The sequence below is a fragment of the Chionomys nivalis genome, chromosome 21 (genome assembly GCF_950005125.1).
Source record: "Chionomys nivalis chromosome 21, mChiNiv1.1, whole genome shotgun sequence".
Taxonomy (NCBI): Eukaryota; Metazoa; Chordata; class Mammalia; order Rodentia; family Cricetidae; genus Chionomys; species Chionomys nivalis.
Genome location: NC_080106.1, coordinates 22,118,344 through 22,135,562, shown reverse-complemented (window position 1 = coordinate 22,135,562; position 17,219 = coordinate 22,118,344). Strand labels below are relative to the sequence as shown.

At 50.3% G+C, this 17,219-nt stretch overlaps 2 protein-coding genes across 4 annotated transcripts; both read right to left on the bottom strand.

Moving 5' to 3' along the window:
* Positions 1 to 936: 936 nt before the first annotated feature.
* Positions 937 to 2,303, bottom strand: Nrn1l (neuritin 1 like). Of its 2 annotated transcripts, none has more exons than XM_057754332.1 (3): positions 2,225 to 2,303; positions 1,417 to 1,549; positions 937 to 1,277 (listed from the first exon to the last, which is right to left on the bottom strand). In XM_057754332.1, exons 1-3 carry the CDS (start codon positions 2,301 to 2,303, stop codon positions 992 to 994), a joined length of 498 nt encoding a protein of 165 aa, XP_057610315.1. In that variant the 3' UTR covers positions 937 to 991. The 2 variants fall into 2 exon arrangements, with proteins under 2 accessions (XP_057610315.1, XP_057610314.1); XM_057754331.1 differs by having other exon boundaries at positions 1,417 to 1,531.
* A 702-nt stretch (positions 2,304 to 3,005) lies between these two features.
* On the bottom strand, positions 3,006 to 16,427 carry Edc4 (enhancer of mRNA decapping 4). 2 transcript variants are annotated; one of them, XM_057753852.1, is made up of 29 exons: positions 16,160 to 16,427; positions 12,346 to 12,502; positions 11,879 to 11,990; positions 10,420 to 10,519; positions 9,957 to 10,146; positions 9,699 to 9,846; positions 9,516 to 9,620; positions 9,015 to 9,124; positions 8,839 to 8,922; positions 8,658 to 8,753; positions 8,466 to 8,568; positions 8,105 to 8,285; positions 7,943 to 8,015; positions 7,757 to 7,848; positions 7,489 to 7,676; positions 7,299 to 7,414; positions 7,061 to 7,217; positions 6,284 to 6,720; positions 6,105 to 6,209; positions 5,869 to 6,021; positions 5,753 to 5,789; positions 5,444 to 5,621; positions 5,182 to 5,337; positions 4,979 to 5,094; positions 4,737 to 4,902; positions 4,465 to 4,651; positions 4,155 to 4,374; positions 3,446 to 3,609; positions 3,006 to 3,207 (listed from the first exon to the last, which is right to left on the bottom strand). In XM_057753852.1, exons 1-29 carry the CDS (start codon positions 16,239 to 16,241, stop codon positions 3,015 to 3,017), a joined length of 4,206 nt encoding a protein of 1,401 aa, XP_057609835.1. In that variant the 5' UTR covers positions 16,242 to 16,427; the 3' UTR covers positions 3,006 to 3,014. The 2 variants fall into 2 exon arrangements, with proteins under 2 accessions (XP_057609835.1, XP_057609836.1); XM_057753853.1 differs by having other exon boundaries at positions 7,061 to 7,214.
* Between the last annotated feature and the right edge of the window lie 792 nt (positions 16,428 to 17,219).

Here is a 17,219-nt window from a genome sequence, read left to right as displayed (position 1 = left end):
AGGGCAGGGAACCCTGACTGCTCTTTGGGCTGATGAGGGAGGGGGACTTGATTGGGGGAGGGGGAGGGAAATGGGAGGCGGTGGCGGGGAGGAGGCAGAAATCTTTATTTTAGAAATCTTTAATAAATAAAAAAAAGAGCTACTAAAGAAGGTGCTATTTAAAATAATAATAATAATAATAAACAAATTAACATAGCATTAGCATAGAGTTAACTTTCCTGTTTTTCTGCCCCCACTGGAATGAGTAGGGGCTCTGCCCACACCATCTACTGTCATTGTATGGCTTCCGAAACACCTTCTTGAATCATTTTGTTTTCTCACTGCAAACCCCAAAGAGCAAGCTTCTGGAGAGCAGAAGCCAGATCACCACCTCGTTATGGCTTCAACTTGTGTAAGTTCAGATCCTGTCAGGGGTTTGAATGTGGACTTCTCTTTGGACAGTCTAGTCCAGACCTCGAAAGAGAAGACTGGGCACTGAGTCTGCATGTCTTGAAGGCTGAGGTGATAGTTTAGCAGAGGGAGGTGCAGGTAAGGCACCAGAAGATGGCAGGAGCCTGAGAGAGACTTCACCTGGCCACTAGGGGTGAGTTCTGGACCCCATTGGTTCCCCACATTCCTGCTGGGTTGGGAAGGCAGAGAAAGGTTGTGCATTCCGGCAGATCTTGGGCCTCTACAAGAGCTCTTGGGATCCGAGGTACTCCTGGGATCTAAGGTGTAATGGAAAGAAACCTCAACATGGCCATCATGAAACGAATGTTTGTAAGGGTGGATGAGTCCCTGTGGAGGTCCTGAGCCCGCCCATTCCATGCTGGGATCAGCTTCTGGGGGCCCCTGCCTTTGCCAAGAGGGTCACAGCCAGGAGAAAGAAAACAGCTTGGTGCAAATATAAATACCTTTAATGAAAATTATGCACACTCTGCAGAGCCCACACGGCGGCCACTGCATGCAGTGATGGGAGGCAAGGGCACTGTTGGCTAGCCAACCAGACTGTTTAGGCCAGAGGCCCCAGGAGGCAGGCAAGTGCCAGAGCAGCAGCAAGCAATGCAGGGGCTGGGGCTGGAGCGAGTGCAGGAGCTGTGGCCCGTAGTGTCTCCTGGTTGGTCTCTGGGCCAGCAACCATTTCCCGAACGCTCACAGGAGAGCCACAGAGGATGTGCAAGTTATCTGGGTGGGGGGCACGGCGAGCTTCTCGCTGCAGTGACTCCCACACTGCAGCGGCTTCCTCTGGGCAGCCGGACAGGACCCGAGAAGCACAAGCATGGAAGTCATTCCAGGATCTGTTACAGAATGGGGTTAGGGGAGTTGGACAGAGATTTTAGAGTGGGAAGAGATTCAAGGCCCCGAGGTTCTTGCCCCAGTGGCACAGATTATCGGGTGGTATCTCCCACTGGTCCATTGCCTCCCACCTGCTGGTACCTGCAGACAGTCTGTAGCTCGCCTCCACGGCCCATGCTATCCCCCAGGCGGATGAGACACTCAGCAAAGCCTTGGTATATAGTATCACAGCGGTTTGGGCCCTCAGAGGCCACAGCTAGAGAGGGTACAAAGACTAGGAATGGGGTGGGAATAGAGAATAGTTGATAGAACAAGCCAGGGTCCATTCATCAGGACCTTGTTTACCTGGCAGTGCTCTGGGGACATGACTCAGCGTGAAAGAGGTGCCCCAGGGAACTTTAGGCTATCTGGAGATCACTTGTCTTAAAGTTAAGATCTGGACTGTGATGGACATGAAAGATGTGATGTGGGAACAGGAAGGGGTATTGGGTCCAGAGTTCAGCTCCTTCTCTAGTTTCTGGGGCTCTAGGTCAATTCAGGGATTCAGGGGTACAGGAAGCATGAAGTCATGGGCAGAAGGTAATCTTTCTGTAGTTTTAATGAGCTTCAGCTGGAACACCCATTGCCTCCTCCTCAAAGACAAGAGTCTCTGCTGAAGCTGAGCGGCAGGGTGGGGAACCAAAGCCAGTCACCCTAAGCTCAGGGGTCCATGGTCTCAGTTCTGCTAGGGGTCACAAACTCCCTTTGTCAGAAGAGGGTCTACAGGATTTAGGTCTTCTCCCACAACTGAGCTGTTTGCACAACACTTTCCATGCTGAAGCCACTACCACACTTTCCTAGAGCCCTCTTACTGTTGAACTCTACCCTAAGCCCTGTGCTCCTTCACCCTACACCCAGTCTAAGAACTCTGAGAAGGGCTGCAGCCTGGGCCCAGGACGCTCACACTCACCGAGTGGCGGCAGCAACAGCAACAGCGTCAGGGCACAGGGTAGCGGCTGCCAGCGGCAGCGGCAGCAGCAGCACATCATCCCTGGCTGTGAGCCTAGTGCAGCAGCTAGAGGCTTGGAGAGCTGCCTGTGGGCCCAGCCCCCAGAGGAAGGGATCCTGATTGGATAGGAGCTGGAGGCGGGGCCTCATCACAGCTGTCAGCCCCACCTCCAGGATCCAGATTGGCAGAGAAGGAAGGAAGGAAGGACCCCAGAGGGCAAAATTGCCTAGAGAGATGTGTTGATGCTAAGCCGGCTCTAGGAGCTTTGTCTGAATTGGACAGGGGAGATAGGAGTAGACGGTTTATCAGATGACAATGGGTGCCAGGGGACCCCCAGGGTGGGCTGGTTTAGACAGGCTCCCCCAAAGGGAGGAGACAACATCAAAAGCAAATCAAAACCATACACATACTTTGTTTTATTCCAAAAGGCTTTAATTGAATTTCTCAATGTTTTTCAAAAACAAAAAGATCCAAATTATAGGTAAAAAGGAATATGGAAAATTCAACTCAAGTGGTATCACGATCTTGGGGTCATGCTTCAGGCATGGCAGGACCCAAGAAAGCACAATACCTTCCCTGGGCCCAGCCTAACCCTGCTGGTTACCACAATGCGTAGACCAGTGTGTCCTGCCCCCTATCTCCCTCCAAACACTAGAGATGGAGGTCTGGGCAGGTAAACAGCAGACATGGTCCTGCCTTGGCCTAGACCTGCCGACCGGCCTTCAGTGTTACCCTGTCTCTGTTTAAACAGCTAAGGGAGGCTAGGGGTCGCAAGGCCGTGTAACATTAGGCTGAGGCGACGGGCAGCTTTGCCAAGTGAGTTGTGTGGATCAGCCTGCAGGAACTGGAAGAGCTTCTGGCGCACCTGCGCCATGACAGAGCCCATGTGGTCTCGAGTGATGGGATCACTGTGGTCCAGGTGCATCACAGCCTCTTCCAAATAGCTGGGGATAGGGGGAAAGAACAGGCTACAGCTGGATGCCAGCAGACAGGAGTGCCCCCTAGTGGCACTGAAGCCCAGAAGGATACCGGCAAAGACGGCTTCTAAGCCTCATTTTGGAGGGGGTGGAGAACGTGGGTAAAAATCAGGGATGGGAGTCAGGTAAAAGTAGGTGTCTGCTTTCAACTATTCTCTCCACTCTGTTTCTAGTTCATCTTCTGATCCCCAACTGCCCCACTCACCTGAGCTTGAGGTCACTTCTAGTTCCAAGGTCAGATGCCAGCTGCTGGATTAGGGAAAGGAGTACAGGCTGGGACAGTGGACAGGGCGGCTGCCCAAAAACCTGGGCTGGGTCCACAGTTTCACACACATACAGCACCAGGTTGAGATCAGCGGCTGTCAGTGCCTGGGAGTAGAACAAGGCAGCATGCTCATTTATACCTAACATCAGGACAGGATGGAATGCTTGCTTCTCTGAGGTTCTGAGGTGTATGGCCTAAGGGCAGAAGACCAAAGTTGGATTCTTTTTTTTTTGGTTTTTTGAGACAGGGTTTCTCTGTGGTTTTGGAGTCTGTCCTGGAACTAGCTCTTGTAGACCAGGCTGGTCTCGAACTCACAGAGATCCGCCTGTCTCTGCCTCCCGAGTGCTGGGATTAAAGGCATTGGATTCTAAAGGTTCCAGAAGTGACGTTTAGAAACTGATAAGGCTGTAGAGTTACTTTAGGAAATCAGATTATAAAGTTTTCCTGAGCAAGGTGGTCATGAGGAAAGGAGCTGAAGTGGGAAGAAAGTGGTCTAGCATGAGGAAACAACAGGAGCAAAGGCTTGGGAAGCCAAAAAGAATCAGTATGCCAGACAGCCAGTCCAGAGCCTGCTAGGGAAGTGGGCATAGGTTACATAGACCTTCTCAGGAGACATCTTTGTGAAGGGATTTTAACAGGATTGTCATACCTGCTGGAAGGCCTGATTGAGGTGGCCCTGCTGCAGTAACTGCAAGATATGGGCTTGTTGGGCCTGGCAGTCAAGGTGGGCAGAAGGGACAGGTGTGCCGGCAGCTGAACGCATGGCCTGCATGATGCTGGAAGTGACGGTGGCCTGTTGTTCCTTAAGGGCCACACTTACTTCACCCTTAACAATGCGTTGTACTTGGGCTAAAATTGACTCCTGCAAGCTGCAAAGGGAAGTGACCCAGTGAAGTGGACTGGAAGCCCATTTTGGCCCTTCCTAAACTACCACCTCACCCAGATCCCTGCCCACACACCTGCCCACAGCTACATGCAGCTGGTGCTGCACCTCAGCCCGAACACTGCTGGACACAGTGGCTGCCATCTGCTCAGTGGCACTCTGCAGTGTGCTCACCAGGCCCCGAAGTTGGGCCAGCACAGGCTCCCTAGCTTCCTGTTCACGTGCCTTTCGGCTCTTCATGTGACTCTCTAGCTGCTGCAGATCTAAAGGGTGACACCAGGGATCAGCAAAGGGATGACAGCAGAGCACAACCGTTCTTACTACTTTGGGTTTTGTGACGCCACTCACATTCCTGTGTGCCCAGTCTAAAGCTGTCATTGATTTGCTGGAACATGGCCTGGCAACTCTTCTCAAAAGCTGGCAGTACCACGCTCTGGAAGGCTTCCCGGTAGGCAGCCTGCATTGGTCCCTGTAATGTGTCTGCAGCTGCTCGGGCAATGGCATCTGTCAAGTTCTAGAATATAAGAAGGGGTCAAGTTGAAAGCTTAAGTCCAGTTTGGCCTCATTTCCCATCTTGGACCCAGCATCACCTTGGACTTGAGTAGCTTAGAGATATTCTCTTTCATGCTGCCTTCCACTGCTGTGAGTTTGGTAGCCACGGAGTTGCTTAGCTGACCTGCCACAGGCTCCAGACTTCTGGAGACACCTAAGAAAGACGGATGAAATCAAAAGAAGTTAAAAAGCTTTCTATACCCACATGGCTCACCCAAAAGAAATGTCATGAGAAACTCACACGGAGGAACTGTCTTCTTGATTTCATCCCTTATACTACGCTCCAGTCGCCCAGCCACAGCTGAAGACAAGGCCTGGGACAGTTGCTGTGTCAGCTGCTCCTGCAGCTGCCCACCCCGTTGCTGCCCTTCAGCCAGGGCCCGCTCCAGCCGCCGTTCTGTGATGGAGCTAAGGAACAGGCCTACAGCAGTACCTATACATTTCCTTAGACAACAACACTGCCATGCCCTACTGCCCTGCTGTGTCACTACCCCCAAGGATACGCTCTTGCTCATGCCGGGTCTCCAGGGCACGTTCTACGTGGTCAGTGACAGTGTTCTGTAGACCTTCAAGTTGGGCACAGAGACGCTGTAGCAGTTCTTCTTGGTTGTGCCATAGCTCTGTCAGCTCTCTTTGTTGTTGCCAAATTAATGCTGTCCAGTCCTCAGGGGGCTCTGCCACCTGCCAGAAGCACTGACAGCTTATAATGTCTGTCCTTCCTATCTCCACCCACCATAAAAAGGAATAACTTAAAGTTCCTCCCATCCTTGTGGGATGGAGTCCCAAGGGTAGAAAGGTGCTCCCTTACATACCTGGTGCTCTGTGAGCCGGGATCCCACAGCTGAATCCCTACATAGGCAAGGAGCATTGAAGGTCACATCAGACAGCTTGGTGACCCTCCCTGGCCCCAATCCCAGAAACCTCCTACCCATCATCCTTCTTGCTTTTCCTCTTGAGCTTGGGTGAAGTCCGAGGGGATCCTTTGGTCTTCCAATCCTTGGCGGGCAGCCGTGGAGTAGGAATTTTGCTGCCAAAACCCCCTGAGGCAGAAGCAAGGCTGGCAACCTCGTCATCATGGTCACTGTGGAAGGGGAAGAGGGCTAAGTGCCTGCTCACAGGCTGGCCCTCCTGTAGGAGAGGAAAAACAGAGCAAATGGTGCCCACCTTTGCTCAGCACTGGTGTCCTGGCTGTCATGTTGCTGCAGCAGGTGATAAGGTGGCCGGTGGAAGGCCAGGCTTTTGTGCTTTTCCTGGAGGCCATTCCTGGGGCTAAGGAGACACAAACTTAGTAGAGGATAACCCTAATGCCCCCATAAGCACACTCTGCCCTCTAAGCGCCTCACCTTTCTGCCAAGGTACTACAGGTCTCACGGGTAATGTCAGGTGCTGTAGGCCAGACTTGACTGTCAGGGGTTGCAACCTCCTGGGTCAAGGCTGCTTCCAGTAGGGAGGGGGTACTATGCCGATCCCCATCCCCAGAGCCTCCATCTAGGCCAAGCTGAGAGCCAAGCTCAGGGCCTTGCCTGGGCCGAGGAGACAGTAAGTGTAGGGCTGAAGCTGCGGAAGCCATACTGTCTGGCTCAATGAGGCCTTCAGGGACAGAGGAGCCAAAGCCACGGGACAGGGCCTCAGATGCAATTTCAGGGATGTCCTGGGACAGGGCAGTGGAAGCTGAGGAGATCACATCAGGGGATCGGGTACGACTGGGAGAGGCCTGGGGCAGCCCCAGTGGCTCCACTTCCTGCAGATCCAAGGACAGTGCAGAGGCAGCAGCAGACACCTGACAAGGGCCAAAGATGGAGGCTTAGATACTGAGTAAGGGCACAGAGACACGGTACTGGTGCTGTATGATGAGACAGTGTAACAGGGAAGAGAGATCCAAGTAAAAAGCAGGGCCACAGTTCACAAGAGGGGGATGGGAGGCTGAGGAGATACCCTCCAAGGAAGATTAAAAAGTCTTTATAACCTTTGGGGAATTATGAAGCCCTCAAGGCTAAGCAGGGTCAACAGAAAAAGTACATTGGAATACAGCACCCCAATATTCCCCATTGCTCTCCACCTGCTACCCAGTACTTTAACACTTTACAGATTCTCTCTCTCTGTCTCTCTCTCACACACACCTGTCCAGGTCCCTTGGGGGTCAATTTGTCCGCTGGGCCTGGGAGCAGGCCAGGAAGGAGGCTTCGAGGGCTTGCCTGCAGGCTGCTGGTACTGTTTATTGCCAGACTGCCATCCAGCTGCAGCTTGGGACTCAAGGTCAGCTCCTCAGATGGCCTACTGGCAGAAAGGTTAGGCATTAGCTACTGTGATTCATCACATGTGGCACCAGACTCTGCTATCACCCAGACTCTGCCTTACCTGGGCAAGGAAGGGTCCATGGCTGAGGAGCTACTCACAGCAGACACAGCTGTTAGGGAGCTGCTGCTGCTGCTACTGCTGCTGCTACTGCTGCTGCTGCTAGAGGACGCAGAGATCTGGGAAGATTCAGAGAATGAGCACTAAGGCTGCTAACGGATCATTACCAGGTCTCTCTTCACTGAGGACATACCTGCTGCAGGGAAGCGGTGGGCGTCATGAAAGCGTCAGGTGTCATCAACTTAGGCTTGGTCTCACTGCTCAGACTGAGGAAGTCTGCAGGTGCAGGCAGTTCCACGATGCGTCGGAGGTCAGGCTGAGACCCGTGGGCAGCTGAAGCTAGCCCCTCAGAGCCTAGTTCAGGTCGAGACTCTCCAAAAGCTGTTGGGAAAGCTACTTGAATCAGATCTGAGAACCATGTCAGTGAAACCTGCTTCCTTCCCTTCTCTTCCCTAACTCACTGAAGTCCTCATGAGCCGTATGGGTAGGGAGCGGGGCCACCACATCAGGGTTCAGCTGTGGCTGGAAGCGGATCTGCACGTCTTGTAGTGCTCTAAAGAACAGAGAGGGGGAGAACAGAATAGCCAAAATGATCCAGGGCGAGGAGGGTGGGTGACAGACAGGACACGGGCCTCCCCGACACTCACTTAGTGTGCACACAGAAGAGCTTGATAAGCACCCCAGCTGCAGACTCCACGGCACCAGCCCCATGGGAACTCTCTGAAAGGACAGTGTGGAACATTAAGTGGCCTGCTCTGTGCCAGGACACTTCCCACACCAGCAGACGGCCCTGGCACCGGGGACCTCACCAGCCCCCAGACTGTCATTCTCCTCCTCAGCAGGCAGCACCTCAGTGTGCCGCAGCCGGCAGCGACTCACAACCTGGATCCCGAAGCTCAGCACAGGATGGGTGAGCAGGAACTCAGAGATGGAACTAAAGCAAGCACGGCCCTCGTCTTGGTTCTGCAGTAGCTCCATCACATAGAGGACCTGTGTGAATGATACTACCCTTAACTGAGCTGAGGCTACAAGGGCTGTGCTCTGTCACATAGAGGACCTGTGTGAATGATACAACCCTAACTGAGCTGAGGCTGCAAGGGCTCTGCTCCGTCACATATCCCTGCAACCCCAGCAACACCAGTGCTTCCCAGTGCCACCTCAGCAGCCTACCTTTCGCTGCACATCACTAAGAATCAGATACTCTGCTGAGAGGTCCAAGCAAACTTTGAGGCTGGGAGGTACACTCACTGAGCTGAAGATATCTGGGGAGAAACTAGGAAGCCAAGAAGTAGACCAAGTAAGACTGAGAATTCAAAGCAGTCATACCCCTGGCTTATCCTCAACCCCCTAGCTCTAGTATACCGAATGGTTTGCAGGCAGGTCCAGGACACTGTGCACCACATCTTCAGCTCCCGATTCTGGTCAGCGCCGGTAATGAGGAATCTCCAGAATGGGACCCTGAAAAGCAATAAAGCATTGACTGGTTACTGGCAAGGAGCCCATGGACAAGCCCGCCACCGACTTTGCGTACCCACTCACTCACTCAGGATCCTGTTTCTTATGGTTATCACAAAATAAGAGACAAGAAAGGGGCCGCCCATCGTGAGGCTTCCATTCATGCAGACACCTGTAAGCAGACAGATGAGGGGCTTGAGTGAATGAACCATCCAACTTTCTAGACAGGAGGTAGAAAGTAGGGTCTTTAAGGTCTTGCCTTACCTTGGCTCATCCTGACCTTCAATGTAGATCTGCCAGAACTTGACAAAGCCATCATGGCTTGCAGTAGCCAGGACAGTTCCATCAGGAGAGAGGGCTCCTTCACTGAGACACTGCAAAGAACCCAGAGAGTTCCAGGACAGCCAGGGCTGCACAGAAAAACTGTCTCAAAAACAAACAACAGAAACAACCCAAACAGTGTTGCTTTTCCTCCTGACCAGAGGTAGGAATGAGCCCTTCCTAAATGAGGCTGGTAGTGAGCTGGACTGCCCGACAGCAGACTCACACTTCTCTGGGACTGAGTGAAGTGGGCAGGCACTACAGAGAAAACTGTCTTTCAGGGCACACCTAGATTAGAAGTGAACTGTACAAGTGAGGGCCAATTTGGGTTCCGCATCCACACTGGCAACATATTGGTAAAACCACTTGGGCAGCTATGAAAATGGGGAGTAGACGAAGGGCACAGGAAGAGGGGAGCAGGGAGGAAACCAGTTGTAGGCCTACCGTGCTATGGCCTTTTACCACAATGAAGCCCTGCTTGATTTGGCTGACATCCACAGGCCAGGTGTTGTGGCTGGAGCGAAGCATATCCAGGTCCCATACCTCCGCCTAGCGGTACAGGAGGTATTCAGTGCACAGGCACGATATGGCAGTTCTGCCCCTCCTTTACCACACCCGGCCTCTCACCCGGTCTTCGTGCAGCAGGGCTACTGTTGGGGTACTCTCCTCACAGCAGTCCTCACTCTCCTCGGGGATAAAGGGGCACCAGATGATCCTTCGAAAGTGGTTTAGTGGCGTGCCCTCTGGCTGGCGGATATGAACTAAAATCTCTTCTCTGAGTAGGGAGTTAAGGCTTAGAGAGGTGGATGATGAAGTAAGGAGCCCTAGAGGCCCTAGCCCGAGGCCCGTCTCCACTTCTTCAGTCCCTTGCCTGGGAATGGATACTGAATTTTACCCTTAACCAGAGCCAAGCGCCACACAAAAAGATTGCCAGCCTCATCCAGGCAGGCAAGCTGTGGAGAGTTGAGGTGTGCGAAGGCCAGATCAGCCACACTGCCTGTGAAACCTTTGAGCAGGGTCCGCTCTGAAGTGCTGACACTGATCACACGGACCATTGCAGAGCCGTTGTTGGCAGCTGGAATTAGAAAAGCAGAGACTCTGAGCAAGCACCCTGACCCAGGCAGCAGCCCAGGAGCCCTGTCCTTGCCTACGTCACTGCTATCATCACAGTAACAAGCCTGGTTTTCCCTAACCATCTCCCCCAGCCAGCCCTGGGAGATGTCAAGGAAGCCCTGATGAGCATTCTACTGTACCACTACCACCCAAGTGGGTTCAGTAGCCTGACATTAGACCTGCATCTCTGGGGCTTCTAGAAGAATGTTTCCTCTTTGCCCTGCCCCTTACTTACCCCTAATGGCATACGCCAAGAAGGAGTTAGACACTGCAATCAGGTTACCATAGTAGTATTTCTGCTCCCAGTCATACTTGGCGACAGGCTGGATTTTCACCTGAGAACTCAGAGTAAGGAAGGTTGAAGAAGCTGAGACCTGGAGTAGGTACCAATTCTGAGGACAAGACAGGCTACAGGAATAAGCCTAGTACCCACTGATACCTCCCAGAACAGATTTCCACAGAGGACTGGGAGTCAACACTGGTTTTCTGAAAATAAAGCACACTTTATACCAAAGCTGCTCTCATAGGAATCGGAAGCATGCATGAGAGAGAAGAGAGGCACTGAGTGTGCTCCCATACGCTACATGTAATGGGACGGTAACCGGGTCTGTAGCTATGGCAGAACTTGTCCTTTCTCCCATTCCCTCTGCTTGTTAAAAACCATCAGATTGCACTCCTAAAGCTAGCCATCATGGTCTATTCCCTTACCTGGACACTTTCTTCTGTGTAGCCCTGGCTGCCCTGGAACTCACTCTTTTTTTTTGTTTGTTTGTTTGTTTTTTTGTTGTTGTTGTTTGTTTTTTTTCGAGACAGGGTTTCTCTGTGGTTTTTGGAGCCTGTCCTGGAACTAGGTCTTGTAGACCAGGCTGGTCTTGAACTCACAGAGATCCGCCTGCCTCTGCCTCCCAGGTGCTGGGATTAAAGGCGTGCGCCACCACCCCCCACCTGGACATTTTCTTATGCCAGGCTCATTCCTGAGGATGAGTACCAAAGTCCAGTAATCAAAACTCCCTTTGGTTCACCTAATTAACATGCCCAATCAGAATACCACCACATTCTTGCCCATTCTAAAAGTTACACCTGCAGGGGGCTGGAGAGATGAGTCAGTGGTTAAGAACACTGGCTGCTCTTCCAGAGGTCCTGAGTTCAATTCCCAGCAACCACATGGTGGCTCACAACCATCTGAATGAGTTCTGGTATCTTCTTCTAGTCTGTAGGCATACAGAACACTGTATACATAATAAATAAATTTTAAAAAATCTTTTTTTTTTAAAAAATTATATCTGCAGCCAGGCATTGGTGGTACATGCCTTTAAATCTCAGTACTCAGGAGGCGGAAGCAGGCAGATCTCTATGAATTCGAGGCCAGCCTGGTCTATAAAGTGAGTTCCAGGACAGGTTTCAAAGCTACACAGAGAAGAAATCCTGTCTCAAAAAAAAAAAAGAAAGAAAGAAAGAAAGAAAGAAAGAAAGAAAGAAAGAAAGAAAGAAAGAAAGAAAATTATACCTGTAAGGTCATTTACTGCCGTTTTCTGCCCGAGTCAGAAATCAGTCACTTTAATTTTTCTCTCTACTTAATAAAGGATCTCACTGTGAAAACAAGGGTTTGGGTGTGTGCCTGATCCAGGATCTAGAAGGGAGGCCCAGCTGTGGGGAATCTACTTCAACATGTACCTCACAATCCTGGTACTCACCTTGTTGCTCCCCCGTGCCTTGCTGGAAATGCTAGAATCACTGCTGGCTACAATTTCCACCTCCTTGGCCAAAATCCCGATGCAAGTGGAGCTGTCATCTCCAGAGAGGCAACTGGAAGAGGGACATAAACTGAGTCTCTGTTCACCAAATAGCAGTAAAGGGTTCTAAGGACTGATCCACATGATGGAGATGTCTAGTCTCAGATTCCCAGTTCTGTGTGGTCCATGCTCCCATACACAGTTCTCCTTGCATACCTCCCTCCTGACAAATGAGATTAATTCCATTCCAGTCTTTAGCTTGTCTTCATCTCTTAGTATAAATTCAACATGGTACAGTGCTTAGCCCCAGACAGTACAAAAGAGAAGAAGGAGAGGCTGCTGGTCCCCTTGACCCTAATCTTATCTCTTTAGCTATGCAAAAACCCCAAAGATATCATTACCACCATTAGTATTTCTCAGGTACTCACATGACTTGCTTTTCCTGCAGGTTAATAGGTGGCATGATGCGTATACCAGGTTTGCTCGTTGAGTTACCATCACCGGAGCTGAGTGGGTCTGGAACCAGGAGCCCATTGAGATCTCCATTGTAGGCACTGGATGGCCTTTGGCTCTCTGCATTGGAGCCTAGGGGGGAAAAATGACACTGTGACAAGGTTCTTTACCTGCCGTGAGCTTCTCCTACAGCTCTAGACCACAAAGTAGTCATAAACAGTTATTATATCCATAGGGAGGAGGGTTTCTTGTTCATTTTTATTCTACAAGTATGGATGGAGAGCAGGACCATGAGACTCTTCTACCTGTGGGAGGGGTACAAACCAGTAAAGACCTTCTGATGGGGTCAGACCCACAGTTTAATGGTAGCATGTTTGCCTGCTTGTTTACCATATGTGAGACCCTTGGTTTGATCTTCAGCACCAATAAATAAATAAATAAATAATACTTGGGCTAACAAACAAACTCGACTTGAAGGAGGGTATAAGGACAAACAGGACCTTATAACAATTGTGTTTACAGCATACAAACATGGGAAATGTTAGGTGTTGTGGCTATAATCTCAGCACTTGGGAGATTAAAGCAGAAAGTCGGTGAATTCAGGGTCATACTAGGCTACATACGAAGTTCAGGCCAGCCTAGACTCCATAATAAAATCCTGTCTCAAAACAAAACAGAAGGAAGTAGGAGAGATGGCTCTGTGTTGTTGCTCTTGCAGAGGAGCCAGGTTCCATTCTTAGCACCCACATGATGGTTCACATCCATCTGTAACTCCAGTTCCAAGGGATGTGATATCCTCCTCTGATCTCCTTAGGCCCGAAGCCCACATGTAGCACACATACATATACACAGGTTAAACAATTTTTTTTTAAATATTTTTTATAATTTATTTAACTTTATTTTATGTACATTGGTGTGACGGTGTTAGATCCTCTGGAACTGGAGTTACAGACAGTTGTTAGCTGTCATGTGGGTGCTGGGAATCGAACCTAGGTCCTCTGGAAGAGCAGTTAGTGCTCTTAACCACTGAGCCATCTCTCCAGCCCCAACAATTTTTTTTAAAGTATGAAACAAAACAAAAACAAATAATCCAGAAACAAAACATGGGAAGGATAGAAGAAAAACAGGGCTGCTAGTGCCTTGATATGAGGCTGGATTGCTTAGTCTCTCTCCCTCTGCGCAATGAGAGCCATAAAAATTCATTGCTCCCTCCCTTTTTTGAGATAGGGCCTTCCTGTGGAGTTCAGACAGCTGGCCTTGAAGTTGGGATCTTCTTGCTTCTGCCTCCTAAGTGCGAGAATTACAAGTATATGCTAGCACACTTGGTTCTAGAAGAGTTTTAAATTGTCATAGTCAGCTGGAGCCAGTGGCCTGACTGTTCCAAGGCAACATACAGACAACTAAGAACCTGCGTGAGACACCGGACTCTTAGTGGTAGAGTTTGTAGAGATGGCTCCAATTCAAGCAAAGACGGGGCCTGACACACTGAATTAGTTAACAAGCCTGAATTGGGCAGGTAAGCTCAGAAGGAAAGGTAAGCACTTGAGGAACTGGACAAAGAGAAGCTATATGGGCATGGGGTGGAGTGTGGAATCAGGAATGACAGTATTTCGGATGTTTGCAATGGCTGGTCCCACTCCTCCTTACGGCTGGGGATTGAATCCTGGGCAACCCATACATGCTAAGTGGGTTTTTGTTTTTTTGGGGGGAGGATAGTGCTGGGGATGGAATTCAGACACTGCACAAGCTAGATAATTGCTCTACCACTGAGCTATGTCTCCAACAATTTATGTATTTACTTTTTTTTTTTTTCCCCTGAGATTTGGTCTCAACATGTAGCCTGAGGTGGCTTTCAACTGACAATTCTCCTGCCTCTGGCTCCCAAAAGCTGGGACTATAGGTGAATGCCACCATGCTTGATTTTTGGTTAAGTTTCAAAGACTCATTAATATACCACTTTCTGAACTCCAAGCTAGTAAGGTGCTTCAAGAAAAGAGCCAAGTTTTTTTTTTTTTTTTTGGTTTTTCGAGACAGGGTTTCTCTGTGGTTTTGGAGCCTGTCCTGGAACTAGCTCTTGTAGACCAGGCTGGTCTCGAACTCACAAAGATCCGCCTGCCTCTGCCTCCCGAGTGCTGGGATTAAAGGCGTGCGCCACCACCGCCCGGCAAGAGCCAAGTTTTCAGTCATGAAATAGTCTAAGGGCTGATGAGTCTCAGGTCCGTCAATGGAAAGAGACAAGCAAAAAGTACTTGGGAAAAAAAAAAAGAATAAGCTGAGCATAGTGGCCCACGCCTTTAATCACAGCATTTTGGAGGCAGAGAGAGCTGGATCTCTGTGAGTTCGAGGTCAGCCTGGTCTACAGAGTGAATTACAGGACAGCCATGGATACACAGAGAAACCATGTCTCGAAAATCAAAAAACAACAAATCAAATACCAGTCATTAAACAATGGTGACCCCTCTCTTATCTTTTCCTATGACTACAACCACTAGCTGCTCAGGGATAGGCTAGCTACTCTTCCTTCCAAGCACTCTACCACAAAGATAAACAACAGGCCTAGTCTATACAGTTAACTATGCCAGGCTCTACCAAATCTCTATGGAGTATAGCCTGCTCAGCTGAGGGTGGGCATCAGAGGCACAAAGCACCTCACGAGTAAAGGGAGCACGCACTACAGGCACTAGGCAAAGACCCAGTGGTCTCAGGCAGCGAATGGATTATCTGTATCAGCTAACCCCACTGGAGAGCCTATCAGTGCCGGCTTTAGCAATCTGAGTCCTCCCAGCAAGTATAACAAGGTGTGAGAGAAGAATCAGTTTTCAATTATGGCCTACATGTACAGCACTATCACCAGTCAACCACATGACTTTCAAACATCGAGGTTTCATACACACTATTTCCTTTAGGCAATCTGTGCTTTCTATGTAAGCACCTAGAACAGTTTTCCTGGCATTCAATTTCTTGTATATATTATTTGATCTAGCCTAAATAGTTTCCTCTCAGACCCGCCCTGTCTCTCTCACAACACCCCCCCCCCACTGCTATCACAGTACCCAAACAACCATCTTTTACAGTAACAACAGTATACCCCAACTTTGTAGGCTTTCTGCCCTGGAACTCTTATCTGGCAAGAGTAGCACCAAAAGGGATACTAGGAGCCCAAGTTAAAACTCAGATGAATTGGGAACATATGGGTTTGCAGATGTGTGGAACCTAATCTAATCAGAGCCACAGTGTCTGTGATTTGCCTTCAATCTATTAAAAACTTGGATTTGGGGTTGCCCACCTTTTATCAGAAGATCAGTTTCAGAGTAACATCAGGCCTGGAGTCTACATTCGGGGGCGGGGGGGCAAGTTATGAAGAGGAAATGAGGCTCTTCTGAATATCGCTTAACTCTAGGCCCAGAACTCGGTAAACAGACACTGCACCAGGCCTCCGAACCATGACGAGTAGGGGCACAGGGCCAGTCCTCAAAACACTGGAGTTTGGAGGCAAGGAAGTCAGAAGGATTGGGTAGATTTTGAGGACCCTTACCTTTGGCCAAAACACTTTAAGACAAGGCAGAATGGTCTTGCACGGGATAGGGAGGGGTAAGGATAACACCCAGGGGTCTGCGCCATTCTCTGGATATGCCCAGGGATCATCCATGACTCCAATATTTGTCCTCCGCAATCAAATGGGAGGATTCAGAGCCTGTCTAAAAGGGCATGTGGCACCCGAGGACGGTTCACATCTACGCCAGAGGTCGGCCTCTTCGCCAAGAGCCCACCCATTCCATCCCGGCTCACCTCCGGCGGGCCGGTCCAGCTTGAGTATGTCCCGCAGATGCTGCGTGGCGTCCTCGATGTCGATGCTCGCGCAGGACGCCATGGGCCCAGCCACGAAAGTCCGGCTCGCAAGAGGTTAGTTTCTCTACCTCTGTGCACTGTCCAAATTCGCTCAGCCACGACCCCGCCAGACAGCAGAGGACCAAGCACTACACAATATCTACCCGCAGTTCGCAAACCGCCACCGGGGTTGCGTCTCGGAGCCCCGCCAACCCCACCAACCGCCTCCACTTCCGGTCCTACTGACCTTTTCTTCCCGGATCCTACAAGGACCGCAGAAGAAAGGTTCCGCGGTGTGAGCGACCAATTAGCTCCCATCTGACTTTGCCTTCCTTAGCTTCTTGCTTCAGGATAGCTCAGCAGTGGAGAAATTTACCAAGACTGAAAAAGAGCAAATGCGCTCATAGAGCACTGGGTTGCTTAAAGCCCTGCTGTCTCCGGGGATCCAACGCAGGCCCTGGCTCATTCTGATGAACTCAGAACCAACTCTAACATCCAGGTACTGACTTTTCAGACCTTGAAAAATCTGTTCCGCCTTAGGAGTAAACAAGACCTAGACACTTGCGAGGTCATTAGGCCCAGGAAGATGGTTATTACCACAAAAAACCAAAAATCTGTCATCCTCTTACCCCACGTGGCAACTTCAAATTAGAAATAATGAAACCATAGTTTACAAACACCTCTTTATTGCAGACATTTCAGGCACAGGTACATGGAAGAAGCTGTATTGCAGATTTTATACAGGGTGGATCAAGAGGCAGCGGGTACCTACCTCTTCCCCACCCCTACTTCCCCCAATACACAGCAGCTTAGAGATCAGTCCCACTGATAACCTCCTGTGTGCTGTCCAGGACTATGCTGGTGTAACCAGGCAACCTGTGGAGTATGAGGAAATTTACTCCCCACCCCCCAGTGCAGGATGGGAGTGGGGGAAGAAGGGGAAGTTTTCAGGTATGCCCAACCAATCCTAGGCTTGGTTCTAGCCAGCAGTTGCTATCTTGATACCAGCTTTATACTAGGC

Excerpts from the sequence above, each read along its gene's own strand:
- Nrn1l (XM_057754332.1), bottom strand. The coding sequence starts at position 2,303 with ATGATGTGCTGCTGCTGCCGCTGCCGCTGGCAGCCGCTACCCTGTGCC. Across the intron at positions 1,550-2,224 it reads GCTGTTGCTGCCGCCACTCG|TCTTTGTACCCTCTCTAGCT; the intron begins GTGAGTGTGAGC and ends CCCCATTCCTAG. Across the intron at positions 1,278-1,416 it reads GAGCTACAGACTGTCTGCAG|ATCCTGGAATGACTTCCATG; the intron begins GTACCAGCAGGT and ends ATTCTGTAACAG.
- Edc4 (XM_057753852.1), bottom strand. The coding sequence starts at position 16,241 with ATGGCGTCCTGCGCGAGCATCGACATCGAGGACGCCACGCAGCATCTG. Across the intron at positions 9,125-9,515 it reads TGGTAAAAGGCCATAGCACG|TGTCTCAGTGAAGGAGCCCT; the intron begins GTAGGCCTACAA and ends GGTTCTTTGCAG. Across the intron at positions 3,208-3,445 it reads AGAAGTGACCTCAAGCTCAG|CTATTTGGAAGAGGCTGTGA; the intron begins GTGAGTGGGGCA and ends CCCTATCCCCAG.